This window comes from Solea solea, chromosome 15, assembly GCF_958295425.1.
Source record: "Solea solea chromosome 15, fSolSol10.1, whole genome shotgun sequence".
Taxonomy (NCBI): domain Eukaryota; kingdom Metazoa; phylum Chordata; class Actinopteri; order Pleuronectiformes; family Soleidae; genus Solea; species Solea solea.
Window position 1 is genome coordinate 21,814,843 of NC_081148.1, and position 13,191 is coordinate 21,828,033.

Consider the following 13,191-nt stretch of genomic DNA (forward strand, 5'->3'; position numbering starts at 1 on the left):
CGTGCTGCTTGCGCTGGCAACCGCAGGGGGCATCGGGATTGATAGGGATGTTTCCAACATGGCGGCGTACATTTCAGGCTATACTTTTAGTTCTGTGTGTTATCACAGCGCCAACAGCAACTCAGATCACGTGAGTGTTCGAAATTGTGCTGACGAACTCTTGAATTCGGTGTTTGAAGTGAACGTGTGCGGAGCGCGGCGGTGTTCGCCCGTTCACCGGCGTCATGAGTTTGTGTTGTTTTCCAGTGTCATCATCTTCATCATCATCCTGTTGCTGGCTAGTTAGCATTGGCCCCCGTCTGTTTACCGGCGACGAGCGTTTAATGCACCTGTGTAGACACGTGAGGGTATTTTAAGATAATCTCGCGTTACTCGGCTCACACGGGCGTAAAATGTCAAGTTATAACCTCTAATTTCATGAGCTTCAGGAAATAGTCAGGTGTTAGCCACTTAGCATACTCGCTAAGCTACCAAGTCAAGTTACTTCCGTGTGTTGGTGCTGACCTGATTACAACCGATAGCAGTTCAGTCTCAACAAACCAGGAAGCACTGACCCTCTTTATTTTTGCGATGTGAGTCGATTTGAATTTATTAAGTCGGTACATGTTTACGAAGTCACTGGTAAACGTGTGTGTAAATGTTGACTTTATTTTAGTTGTTGTGTAGACTCAAGAAAATGTCACGTAACCAAAGGGAGAGAAACGCAATCTTATGGCAAGTCTTTTTAACATTTAATCGCTAAATTTGACGGTCTGGAATTACCATTACAGATATCTGTGACGTCATTTTGACTAGTAATTTAATTTGTGACTAGTATGATTTGTAGTCAGTATTTACTTGTCAGAGTGACGTCACATTTGCATTCATGTGTACGGGGTTTGTCATTGTCAATATCTAGTCAAGTTCGAGATACAACTTAATTCTGAATATCTGATATTTAATCTTGAGGACAATTAAAGATATCTTGAACTTAAATTGTGACTAGTCATCAAATCATGTTATTGTAGATATCTGACGCTGGATATATCTACCCTTTGCAACTAAATTGCAGACGGTGCAGATATCAGTAGTGAAAATCCTGTCTACTATTAAATGTTAAAACCGCTTGCCATAAACGCAAGCCTCATGGAAACCAAGCTGTTTACATCTGTTTTACTTTAGAGTTGTTGCTTGAAGTGGGGGAAAAAACAAATGCCAGTTCTCCCCTTATTCATATGAAGCATGCATGTCTCTCAGTGTCACTAAGTCATTTAAGTTATGAAAATCTTCTGTGAGTAAAAGATTACACAAGAGGTTTGTGATTTTCACAACATTTGTTTATTTAAATATTTAGTCTTTATTAAAATAACTAAAAAACTGGACTCATGTTTAACATTTTGCCAACTTGTATATTTAGATTATCTTTTACATTTCCAACAATTATTTAAACTTCTAGAACACAGTCCAATTCATTTGGTGTCCTGTCCTCCATGACACAAATGTGGCAAGACGTCAGTGAATATAACTAAACATTAATGAAAAATTTTGAACACTTTTAGAAGATATTGTCCTCCTTCTTTCGGCTCCTCCCTTTGTGAGTCACCATAGTGAATCATCTGCCTGATAGATATTGTTCTTGTTTAACAATAAAAAATAAAAACTCTAGGCACTAGAAACAAATGCATGAATATCAGGTAGTGCACCCTGAAAAATGATTATTCTGAGCCATAATAATGTATTGCCATAAACAGAGTGCTGGTACGCAAATAAAAGTGCCGGTGCTTAAAATAGTAAAATTAAAAATTGCCGGTAATGTGTGCCAGACAGTAGCTGCCCACTTCAAGCTCTGTTAAGAGTCAAACAGAGCAGTTGGATATTTCCTGCATTCCTCACATACATGGTAGCATTGTGTTAAGTGACAGCTGCCACCAGAGCAAAAATGTTAGATTCTCATCAGATATATGAGTGTCTTGATTGAGATTGTGATACTTCTATTGTTTCCATTTATGAAGTGAATAAAGCCCATATCATTAGTCTGACAGGCCGGTATTCTGTGTCTTTTCACATTATATTAATCTATGACAAATTATACATTATTGTAAATCCATGAAAGCGTTTTCAAATTAATCCAAATGTGTCAGAATTTCCTAGATGAGATATCTGTCTTCACTTTGTCATCACTTTGTAACTATTCCTGCAAAGGTGCTTTATATAAAAAAAATATTATTATTACTACTACTACTACTAGTAGTGGTAGTAGTAGTATTGTTAGTGTGAGTGTTATCTTCAAAGTTTTTTATTTGTTTCATAATATTTACATTATGTTGACTGTTTTGTTGACTCATTGTCTGTGCTGTACAATAATGACAGCTTTGTTTTGTTTTTGAAAATGTGTTTGCACAGGAGGGCTTCCTGTTTGGAGAAGTAAGGCAAGAAGAGACTGTCAGCATCAGTGACGCACAGATAAGCAGTTCAGAACTGCTCCAGGTCGTAGGTAAGCCCTGAAACAGACCAAAGAAAAGAATCTGTGGCATCTTTACCATGAAGTAACAGCTGGATTCTGTCAGTCTGTGACAGCAGCCTGGAGAGATAGAAGTGTCAGTAGTTCAAATTTTCTGTGGTTCCTTTCTCTGAGAAACATTTTTGTCATGGCAATACTAGAAAAGCACAGGTGTCAGCAATAAAAAAATAATGATGACTGAATTCCATTTAGCGGACATTTGCAATCAACACTGTATTTGGTAGTGTTCTAACAAAACAACTGTTTTTTGTCTTATAATTAGTTGTGTGCTGTAAAAAAACTAACATTTAGTCTGTGTGTGGGGAAAAAGAGACAACAAAAACAAAAGATTTCAAACAAGGTGAGACAAAGTACTTGAAACAAACATGTGAAAAATAAAACACATGCACTTTAATCTGCCCAAATAAGGCATTGTTTGGTCCATACAAAGTTAATTTGGTGTTTCCCAAACCTCAATGGTCCACTAACCAATCCTTTTAAATTTTTAATGATTTCTTTGTCAAATGGAGCAATAAACCCAAAAAAAAAATTCATATTTGAGAAGCTTAAAGCTTGTTTTCATTATTTAAAAAAACAACAACTCTGAAAACTGATTAAAACAATTCATTTAGCAATGGATTATTAGTTGAATAATCATTGGCACCCTAAAGGCAATCAACACAAAATATTAATACTTGATCACTTGTTTGGGTTTTCCTAAATTTGTCTTTGTCTAGTCGGTATCAGGAGAATCTGAATGTGAAGTATAATGTTGAAAGAGATTTGCTGAGCATTTATTGCTCTTGCACTTTGAGTTTACTCTGCCACAGAAGTCTGCAGATTTGTTTGATAACCTCTTTTCTAAATGCTTACTGGGAACAAAAGTCTGCATGGTGTGCAGCGTTGTGTTGTAAGTTAAGACAACTGAAATTTAAAGCCATTGAAACATGAACAGTTAGGTTCTTTAGCCAATTACTGTAAATTACAGTTACCTAATGGTTATTGAAGTTTATAAAGCTGTGTAAGTGAAACATGTCACGATTTCTTTCCTACAGAAATCCATAATCATGACCCGTGTGCACAGTTGTTTAGGTAAGATATGCGCTTTTCATTCTGAAACGGCTTATTTAATTGACAGTTATCATTAGTGCATGTGGTGTGTCTTAAGTCTCCTTCTGTGCAGTATCTGTCGAACAAATGATGCTATTGGAGATTTAAAAATGTCAGCCAATGAAATTTGTTGTGTGAGCAAGGAAATCCTGACTTAAAAATTGTTGTAAAATGCTTGGCGAGGCAAGGGAGAATAAAGTGGCACTTTATGAGGGTTAATAAAATCTTAAAGCATCTATCATACAGTAAAAGGTGTATCTCTGCTGAGTTGAAAGAATTTAAATGGATAATGTCAGTTATCTTTATGTCTATTTTAGCACAGACTGCATTAGATTAACATTGGACAGTAGATGGCTCCATCTGACAAGACTGGGTAGGAACATGGGGGGGGGTAGAACATAATGAATGACTTTGATATCCTTTGTTTCTTTTCTCTCGTCAACAGCTTTTATGACTATGCAGGCAAAGTCAGTGAAGAAAATCTCAACAGCATTCTCAAAGATAGACGGAAAGTGAGTAATTTTTTTTTCTTTTAGTCAACCAAGCATGCAGCGACAACCTCTTGGTCTATTTTAATTTCAGGTGTAGTACTAAATTTTTAATTGACCGGTGTGTTTTGAATGTAAGTGTAAAGTTTAACCTTGTAAAACAAGATGTACCATTGCATTTCAATTAATACTTAATTAATACCCTTTCTAGTTGAAGCACTAATAATTAGTTTCACAGTTATAAGGAATTTTCCTCCTGTAATGTATATTGATTTTCAGGGAGTAGTGTCCTCAATTGTTATTTGTCCTGAATTAGGTTGGATTATCCATACTTGATTTGTTTTTTTAAAGATTTGTCTCTTGCGCTCGTCTTGTAGAACATCATTGGTTGGTACCGGTTCAGGCGGAACTCACAGCAACAGATGTCGTTCAGGGAACAGATCATCCACAAACAGCTGATTCAGCTGCTCGGTGTGCCCGACCTCGTCTTCCTTCTTTTCAGCTTCATCTCCACCGCGAACAGCTCCACACACGCAATGGAGTATGTGCTCTTCAAACCCAACCGCAGGTAATAACACATTCACACATGTCAGATTACTACAATTAGTTTGCTTTTTTTGGGGCAGACAATGACTTGATTAAGATCATTTTTTTTTACCAAGAACCACAATTGGCAGTTGTCTAAAACGTGTCTGTGTTGAGATGAAGAATTGATTTCTGAAAAAAGGAAAATTATTGTTTCAGGTGCCATATTTTAATGCACTTTGCACAATGCATTTATGTAAACATTAACCCAATAAATCTTTTTTTTGGGTCACCCAATAAATTAGCTGAATGTTTGTTCCAGCCTTTTAAGTAAGAGTTATTTAATATCACATGAATGAAAAGGAGTTGTGATTAATTAATCAAACATAAATCTCTTGGAAATTGTTTCTTTAATCTTTAACTAGTATGCCTTGCAGCTGCAGGCACTAAAAAGTGGGTGCCCTCATTTAAAAACACTATTAAAAAGCCAGTTATGTGCATGACAAGTACTGTAAATAAAGAATTAATCAGTCAATCATTTAATTTATGTACATTTTATAAAAAGTGTTTTTTACTAAGTGTGCTTGAGATAAAAGCAAAAATCTAATATTATTAAGCAAACTGTAGAACAAAAACACCACAATAAATAATAATTAAAAATATAAAGCTTTTGAAAACACATATGTAGTAGGTTTGCTTTTAAAAGAAGACACAACGGCAGCACATCACTCTGCATGAGGCACAGAGTTCCAAAGAGTTGGACCATAGTGGCTGAAGTCACCATAAGCTGAATTACAATTTATTCCTGGAATGTTAATGAGACTATTGTTTGATCTCACTCGCTAAGCATGTCAGTAATATATAATGGAGCCCTGATCTTTCAAAGATTTAAAAACAATGGCAAGTATTTAAAAAAAAAGAAAAATCCTTCATTGTATCAGGGGCCAGTGAAAAAAGGCCCAAAACACAGTAAAACTCTGTCTCACTAATTAAGTGCTAAGTAATAAGACAAAGAATTAAACAAAAAGTTTGTATTAGTAGTAGTCAAACTGTATTTGTCATTTCCACACAGTAGGTACAACCAGAGGATCACCCTCACAATCCCAAACCTTGGCAACACAAGCCAGCAGGAATACAAAGTCTCCTCAGTGCCCAACACCTCAGTCAGCTATGCCAAGGTCATCAAAGAGCATGGGTAAGGTTTTGAACTCTCAACTTTTGTTTTCATTTCTGAACCCCGTATCATTGCGCCTCTCCCATTTCAGCTCAAAGTTGTTTTAGACGGCCTTGTGTATCCCCTCATTTGTGTGGATTTGTTGTAGCCACCTGTTTTCATCCTACAGCGTTCTATAGCTGCACTTTGAGGGGGTAGCACATGCAATTCCCTTTCCATTACCCATGGTGGTGCCTCTACTAAGTAGTTGATTCCCTGCCTCAAACACTTGAAAGGATGCTCTGCTGGTGGGGATTTAACCTTAGTGGCTGTGCTGGTGTGCAGCAGCGAGCCCTGGCACTCAGGACATTCAGTGCTTGTCCTCGTGCTCTTCTGTGTCCTTGTGTCTAAACATACACTCAGTGTTTTTGTCTTAGACAAGTTAAATACTCTTCTCTAGTGTAATTTAGACTGCAGGCCTATGTGACAGCCTTCTTCAAGCGTTGAAAGGCATAATATGTTTGAGCTATAATTTTTAAACCCAATTTAAATCAAATTATTAAAGTGAAAACTAGACATATTCACTGTTGTTTTTCTACTTTTTATTTTCTCTTTTAAACTACACAGCTAAATCTAATGCTAAAACATCAGCTAAAATGCTGTTGCAGATTTTTATTTACTTTTTTCTGTGTGCATAGTGAAGCATGCTGTATGTAGGTCTACTGGATTTTATAATTTTTTTATCTTTCCGATATCCGAGCTAGTCATTTTGATCAGTATCTGACTGATTCCCTTATATGCACCTCATCTAAGTTCTGTTTCCAATCAGAAATCTGTCCTCTGTGATGGGAGACTTTGTCTTATAAAAGGACAGTTCAGAGAGAGTCTTCTGTCGTGGTGACTGCAAAACCGCACCTCGCCTCATTTTCAGACGGATTCAAACAGCAGTAATGCTGTACATCTGGCTTTTAAGCCTCACTAAGTCAACACAAGGAAAGTCCTTCACTGCATTAAAGTGCACTCCTGTTGGCTTTTCTGCTACACGTTCATATCCCTTTAGTGTATTTAAAGGACTGCACACACTACACTAAGTGACCTAGAAAGGGTAAAAAAAAAAGAAAGAAGATACTTGGACAATAAATGCAACAAAATGCATGTCAAACTGGTCAGAACACTTCAGGAAAGGAAAGATTACCACGCATCACCTGTCACTTTAGAAATGTGTGTGTCTGTCTCTAGCATTCCTGTCTGCTGTACCTGTTTAAAAAAAAAAAAAAAAAGCAAACTGGGTGAGCTTGTACTATATGATGTGATTTATTACACATTAACACACTAATGTTAAATGTCTCCAGGGCTGAATTCTTTGACAAAGACGGTGTGATGAAGGATATCCGAACAATATTCCAAGTCTACAGCGCACTACAAGATAAAGTACAGGTGAGCCAGAGGACAGGTAGCTGATGGATTTTACGTGAAGAAATGTAGTGAGATTAATTTGAGGTTTGTGATTTCCCCCCTTTTTTACTTGCGTCTTCTCTTCTAGGCCGTGTGTGGTGAAGTAGAACAAAGTGAACGTGTGAAGGAGAAGATTCAAGACGATGTAAACAAACTCAAACAACAAATTGCTCTCAGGAAACGCAAGACGGCAGAAGAGGAGAGGAGTACGTACCTGCTCTGCATTCTATAAACTGTAGTTGTGCAATAAAATTAAATCACAAAGATCAATATCAAGATTGATGCCAAACAAGAACTGTTAAGCTTATATTACAATAATAATAATTCAGACTTTTAGAGTGCCTTTCAAGGTACCCAAAATCATTTTACTAAGCCACTGTGCGTCCATTTTTCTTCTTTCCAAATGTGGTTGTAAATATTTGATCACTTTAGAAACATTTTGAGGCTTTACCTACAAGAGTGACTCTTTTTGTTCTCTGTACGCTATAGTGCTTCGTGAAGCCCAGGATGCAGACTCCCATTCCACTCCAGAAGAAAACACAGAGCCGTCTGAGGCTTCCCTTTTGTCCAGGATGGCGTTCCATACACCCTCTGCTCCTGAGCGACCCAGTACCTCACCTAACCCACCGCCGTATGCTGACCTCTTGACACAGGACGACTCTTTGCCCTCCTCTTCCTCCCCACCCACCAGTGCTGCTCTGCTGCCTCGGCCACAGGCTGTGGGCTCACCCGGGCACCCGACGCCTGGCCCTCTGGGAATGGTTCTGGGCCTTGGTCTGGGCCTCGGCGCCAGCTCCAATCCCATCTCCACTCCCAGCACCCCGTACCTCGGTAATGGTGACGGCTCGAGCTCTGACTCATTAGACAGACAAGCAGCAGGGCAGGAGGACGATGCAGATGACGATGACGAAGATGAAGACAGTAGCGAGTATGAGAACTTAGTGAGTGAAGCAGCTCACCTGCCAATGGTCACTGCCAGCGTTTTAGCTCAAGGCCGACCAGCTGCCCTCAGTCCCGACGGGGACGCCCGTGGCTCACAGACGACATAGAGGCTTTGTCACAGGGTGTGGCAGGGACACAGTGATGCACCTTGAGAGGTGGGCATCTCAAGCAATCAAAGATAATACAAATATAGACAAAAAGAAGTGCCAGTCCTGGAAGTGAAAGGCATGTGCAGGTGGTTTCCCGCTGTGTGTAATTGTTCTTGTCTTAGTCTGATCTCCAGTTTATGGAGAAACCTTGCCAGGCTTTTGTAGGCTTAACAGGTGTGTCTCACCGGGGGGGAAAAAATCATGTTTTCATCATTTTCTTTTTTGAATGAGGGTTTGTCTGTGTCCTTCCGTGTGGATTGTCTGATTCAGGGTCATAAATGGTTATGACAACACAATGTATGCCAACTGGTTGGCAAATCGGCTCCCTGTAACACAGAGCCTGCTCCACTTTAGCTGTTTCTTTATGTTTTGCATCACCCACTCTGAGCATCCACTCTTGCATTTTTACCTCTTGCACTATTTTTTGCCACCTTTAAAACAAACCTTCCAAGAAAAGCAATGGGAAAGTATTCTCCAGCCTTTGTGTTATTTTATTTTATTTTACTAAATTAAATTGTCAGATGGTTCACTTTTTATTTTATGATGCAAAGAAAGAAATATATATTTGACTTTATTTTGGAATTACGTTTTGTTTAGAACTTTCTTTTCTTCAGTCTAAACATACAGTTGCCTGTTTAAATTATGAAATTAATAGATTTCAAACAATTGTCACTTCTGTAATCGGTGCTACATATTATTAACACTTAATTGAATTCAGTTGACAAGAATATCATTGTTTAGTTTTTCTTGGACAGCACTGAAATTGTATGCGCTTTGCTGCTCTGAACAAAAATGTAAGATTTCTTTATAATTTTTGTTGCTATACCAATGCTGTCATGTTGTGCCACTTGACTTAGTCCTCATTGACCACGCTGAGCCAAACTCAGCTCAGCTTGTGTGCGTTGTACAGGGCAAACAAAAATGTACTATAGCTTTACTAACCAGATGCTTAGGTTCCCTTCTTCTTCTTCTGCTGCCGCTGCTGCAACAATACGAGCTACCACTAAAAGAATAGCTGCATCCTTCTGATGTTCGTACAAAAACCTGGCTGCTACTTTCACTTCAGAGTGCTGGTTGTCTCTAATACTACTGACCGTTATCATCATGACCACTTCAAGCACACTTCTCACATGTCTTGTTCTCTATTAAAGTCACAACAAAAAGGCTGACAGTAGCCTGTAGTGTGTCTGTGTGCATTGTAACTTTGGGATAACGGAGCAGGCACAGAGCAGCTTCCTGTCTCGGTGTAGTTGACAGCAGACCTCATGTATACTGACCTGGTTGGGTTAGTGTTGTGTGTGTGTGTGTGTGGACCTGGATAATGTGACAGCGTTATGACCTTGCTTTGGTACACGGTGCCTTCCACTCAGGGCAGTTTCTGTCTGAAAAGGTAACAGGAACTGTGTTGTGTTTGCAGTAACTGCTTATGTCTTCCCTCCCTGAAACCATTTCTCCTGCTTTTTAAACCTACTTTTTAAACCTTTTTTTTTTAATTTTCACTGATAGCTTCAAATTGGACTTGAATCTCACGGTTGCAGCTGAGTTATTTGTTACTGGAATTGTGAGTAAAGTAAGAGGTAATTTGACTACATCCATACTGCTTTGTTTCCATTTAGAAATCTCTAAATTCTGCCCAAAATCCACCTGCTATGTTCATTATCTTAGCATGTTTGAGCCCCAAAAACAACAAGTTTTTAAAAAATCTCTTTCTGTCTGTCTGTTGTAACGTGAAAATGCCGGGGCTGCCACAGAAAAACACAAAAAATTGAGATGCGGGGCCATGACAACATCGGTTTCCCATTAGGGTAAATTAGCCAGCTCTGTATGGATCAAAAGTAGATATGATACAAAACTTTTGATAATTCTCCTAAATTTGCTCTTGTGTATGTGGGTCTGATACTAATACTTTTGAAAAAACAATGACCCAATTACTTGCTTTCGCTCCGGGATTTTTTCAATAAACCAGCCCGTCTATTTCTGGTAAGCTGTCAGCCAACGGAGCAGAGATGTTCTACAGACGGTGTCTGAAGAAGTCACCAAGAGTGTTCAGTGACAAATTATAGAATTTTGCAGAGGTGCTCAGAACGACACAGCAGTGCGACACTATCTCCTCACTATGCTTCAATTTAAACACCATTTTCATTTTAAGGCCATTTCGAAACCCCTCAGGACTAACTACTAATACAGCTACTAACGGATGTAAGTAAATGAGCTGGCTTATATTTTAGTGGAAGTAGTACAGTAAGTGGTGCTCCGTGTATATAGTCAGTTGTGCAGCAAATGTCCTCAAATTTTGTGACCAACTAAGTACAGGGGACAGAAAATAACTGAAGTGAGGATTGATCAATTGCTGGATGTTGGAAACAACACCCTCCTTGCATGAACTGGTCAGTTCCTGTCCAGACACTTTGGTATTCTGCATGGACAGATGTTTGCACCGCAGCTGAGGTGCGTCTAACATTGTGTGCATCAGCATTTTGTTATGAGAGACTTGATAGACAGGCTCTGCTTTATTTACACAGTCTGTTTGTATGTCATGCTTTTTTTGTTTTTTGCCTATAAGGTTTAATTTCAATTGCCCTGATGTGTAAAGCGTCACTGATTGGGAACTGGCACTCGATCACGTCACTTAATAATAATCGCAGAGAGAGTAACACAGTCACACCATGTTAATGAAATGACAAAATCGGTGTGCAAGGATTTCCTTCGAGTACTGGAATATAATAATGAATGTATAGTAGATAAGGTGTGGGGGTAGCATTTAAACAGCACTTACTGTATAGGCTTGTCTCAGTCGAGTGTTGTGGTATAAAGCAGCAGTTCTCAGTGACAATGCTGAGGATGTCTGGTATGTGAGAGGAGGACTGCCATATCCCTATCAAGTTCCAGCATCATACAAATATACACTTGTGCTGAATGGGGTGACCCTTCCGTTGTTCCGTGCCCCACGTGGACTTGAGCAACATCAACACCTCCCTGAAGCATCAAGTCCAGTGCGAGGCTGAGGTCCTCTCAGCTTTCACCTGGATTTATATACTTGATGAAAGTAGACACGGGACTTTGGTTGGACAATCTCAAGAGGATGTGGTTCTAAAACTGGGGGATAATAAACGAGACATGCATATGTGGTATGATGTGCTTCTGTTTTATTAGTGCTCTACACTCACATTAAGGTCCCAAACTCAAGTTATAATGAGTTATTTATGTATGTTTCTAACTAAGATTAATTTTATATATCGTTCCATAGCCACACAAACTTTAGCTTTTATTTTGAAATTCTGTGGATCATCATCAGAAATATTGTTATTGCTATATCATGATGGAATACTGTCGTATAATTTTAAGCTCACATCGCCCACTCCCTACTGAACAGTTGCTTTTTCCCAGAAAGTTGGATTCTTTTTTTTTTCCACTTGACCGGCACCATCCTGACCAGACTAGATGCTCAGTGGCCCCCAAGACATTTTGAGTTTGAGGCCCCTGCTTTTAAACATGGCTGGGACCCAAAGATAAATAAATTAGCAGTAAAATCTTCCAGGATTTTTACTCAAGATTCTTGTATATACATAATGAATGACTTGCTAAAATGTTGTGAGTCATTTATTGAATAAATAATAGTGTTTGGGTGTTACGGGAATGGCAGAAAAAGACACAGAAACGTTTAACTTGCTCTTTTCGTGATTTATTTTGGGAATTGCATCAAAGAATGTTAACATGTCATTTTTTAAAACTGGATAGATATCCCTCAACATAAGGAAACTGAAACTGTGACTCATGCATTGTTTTTGTGTGTATATGTCTATGAGTCAAACCCAGTGGTGCTTGTGTTGGTGACATCATCAGTATCGTACGACTGCCTTTCTATTCAATGAGGATGGACATTTCTTGGTGAACAAATTATGTTCTAGGGTGGTAGTTCTCAAACCTTTTTATACCAAGTACCAGCTGAGAAATATTGAGCTCTTAAAGTGACACCATTATCGCCAATGTTAAAATACAGTGGGTTAAATAGGCCGAGCAAAGTGAACTATGGACTTTTCACTATTCCTCACATATACTTCAGACACTGGCATAGTGAAATTAGATTAAGATGGAGTGAGAGACAAAGTGACTAATTATTTGTTTAATTTTCTCTGGTCAAAATTCCTCATACCCTGGTATATATAGTAGAACAGTATTTCTGATTTTCCTCCCAAGTACCACCAGAGGAAGCTTGTGTACTACTGCTGGTACATGTGCCAGTACATGTGGTACATGTAATCATAATTTTCAAGCTTTAAAAGATTTTTTTAAATGTATTTTTTTAAAACTAGATAGAGGCATACATCGATATTTACTTCGTTTAGGAAATTCCAAAAAATGTGAGAATACCTCCAGCATTTGTGGTTGCGTGTATCTCTGTAATGTTGGTGACGTCACAGCATAGTGGGACGGACTTCTACTAAATGAGAGCTGCAAAGATGCATAACAAAATCCACGATAATCAAATTATATAGTAACCTTCATTCGGATCGAGTTAAAATTCTGTGTACAAATATCCATAAATTATAATTAAATGCTGTCATATTAATTGTACAATGTTGGCTTTAAACTGTGGCTCCAGCTGTCATGTATTACTGCAGACTGCTTGCTGCAGTATTTTTACGATGACATCATCCCCTTTGAAAAGACACCACGTGGTCACCGGCCAGAGATGCAATAAATTACGAATTCGAATCCCGAAGTGACGCGTCATTTCGTGATCGAGTGTGCTTCCCGAGATCCAGAGAGAATCGTCTTTTTAAAAAAATAATCTAATTCCAGTGTGACTTTCGGGTCTGTTTTGGTTCCACGGAGCCTTTTAACAGTGACAACGTGAGACGTGGAATCTGATTGGTCGCCGTCGGGAGA

At 38.7% G+C, this 13,191-nt stretch overlaps 1 protein-coding gene across 1 annotated transcript; it reads left to right on the forward strand.

Annotated features, from left to right (window-relative positions):
* Window positions 1-15: 15 nt before the first annotated feature.
* On the forward strand, window positions 16-11,432 carry abraxas2 (abraxas 2, BRISC complex subunit). The gene is made up of 9 exons (XM_058651548.1): window positions 16-130; window positions 2,383-2,473; window positions 3,535-3,571; window positions 4,035-4,101; window positions 4,455-4,645; window positions 5,675-5,797; window positions 7,108-7,192; window positions 7,299-7,416; window positions 7,700-11,432. Exons 1-9 carry the CDS (start codon window positions 59-61, stop codon window positions 8,257-8,259), a joined length of 1,344 nt encoding a protein of 447 aa, XP_058507531.1. The 5' UTR covers window positions 16-58; the 3' UTR covers window positions 8,260-11,432.
* Window positions 11,433-13,191: the final 1,759 nt, after the last annotated feature.

Coding starts and splice junctions, on each gene's coding strand:
- abraxas2 (XM_058651548.1), top strand. CDS start 59: ATGGCGGCGTACATTTCAGGCTATACTTTTAGTTCTGTGTGTTATCAC. Junction 3,572..4,034: donor CCGTGTGCACAGTTGTTTAG/GTAAGATATGCG, acceptor TCTCGTCAACAG/CTTTTATGACTATGCAGGCA. Junction 4,102..4,454: donor TTCTCAAAGATAGACGGAAA/GTGAGTAATTTT, acceptor CTCGTCTTGTAG/AACATCATTGGTTGGTACCG.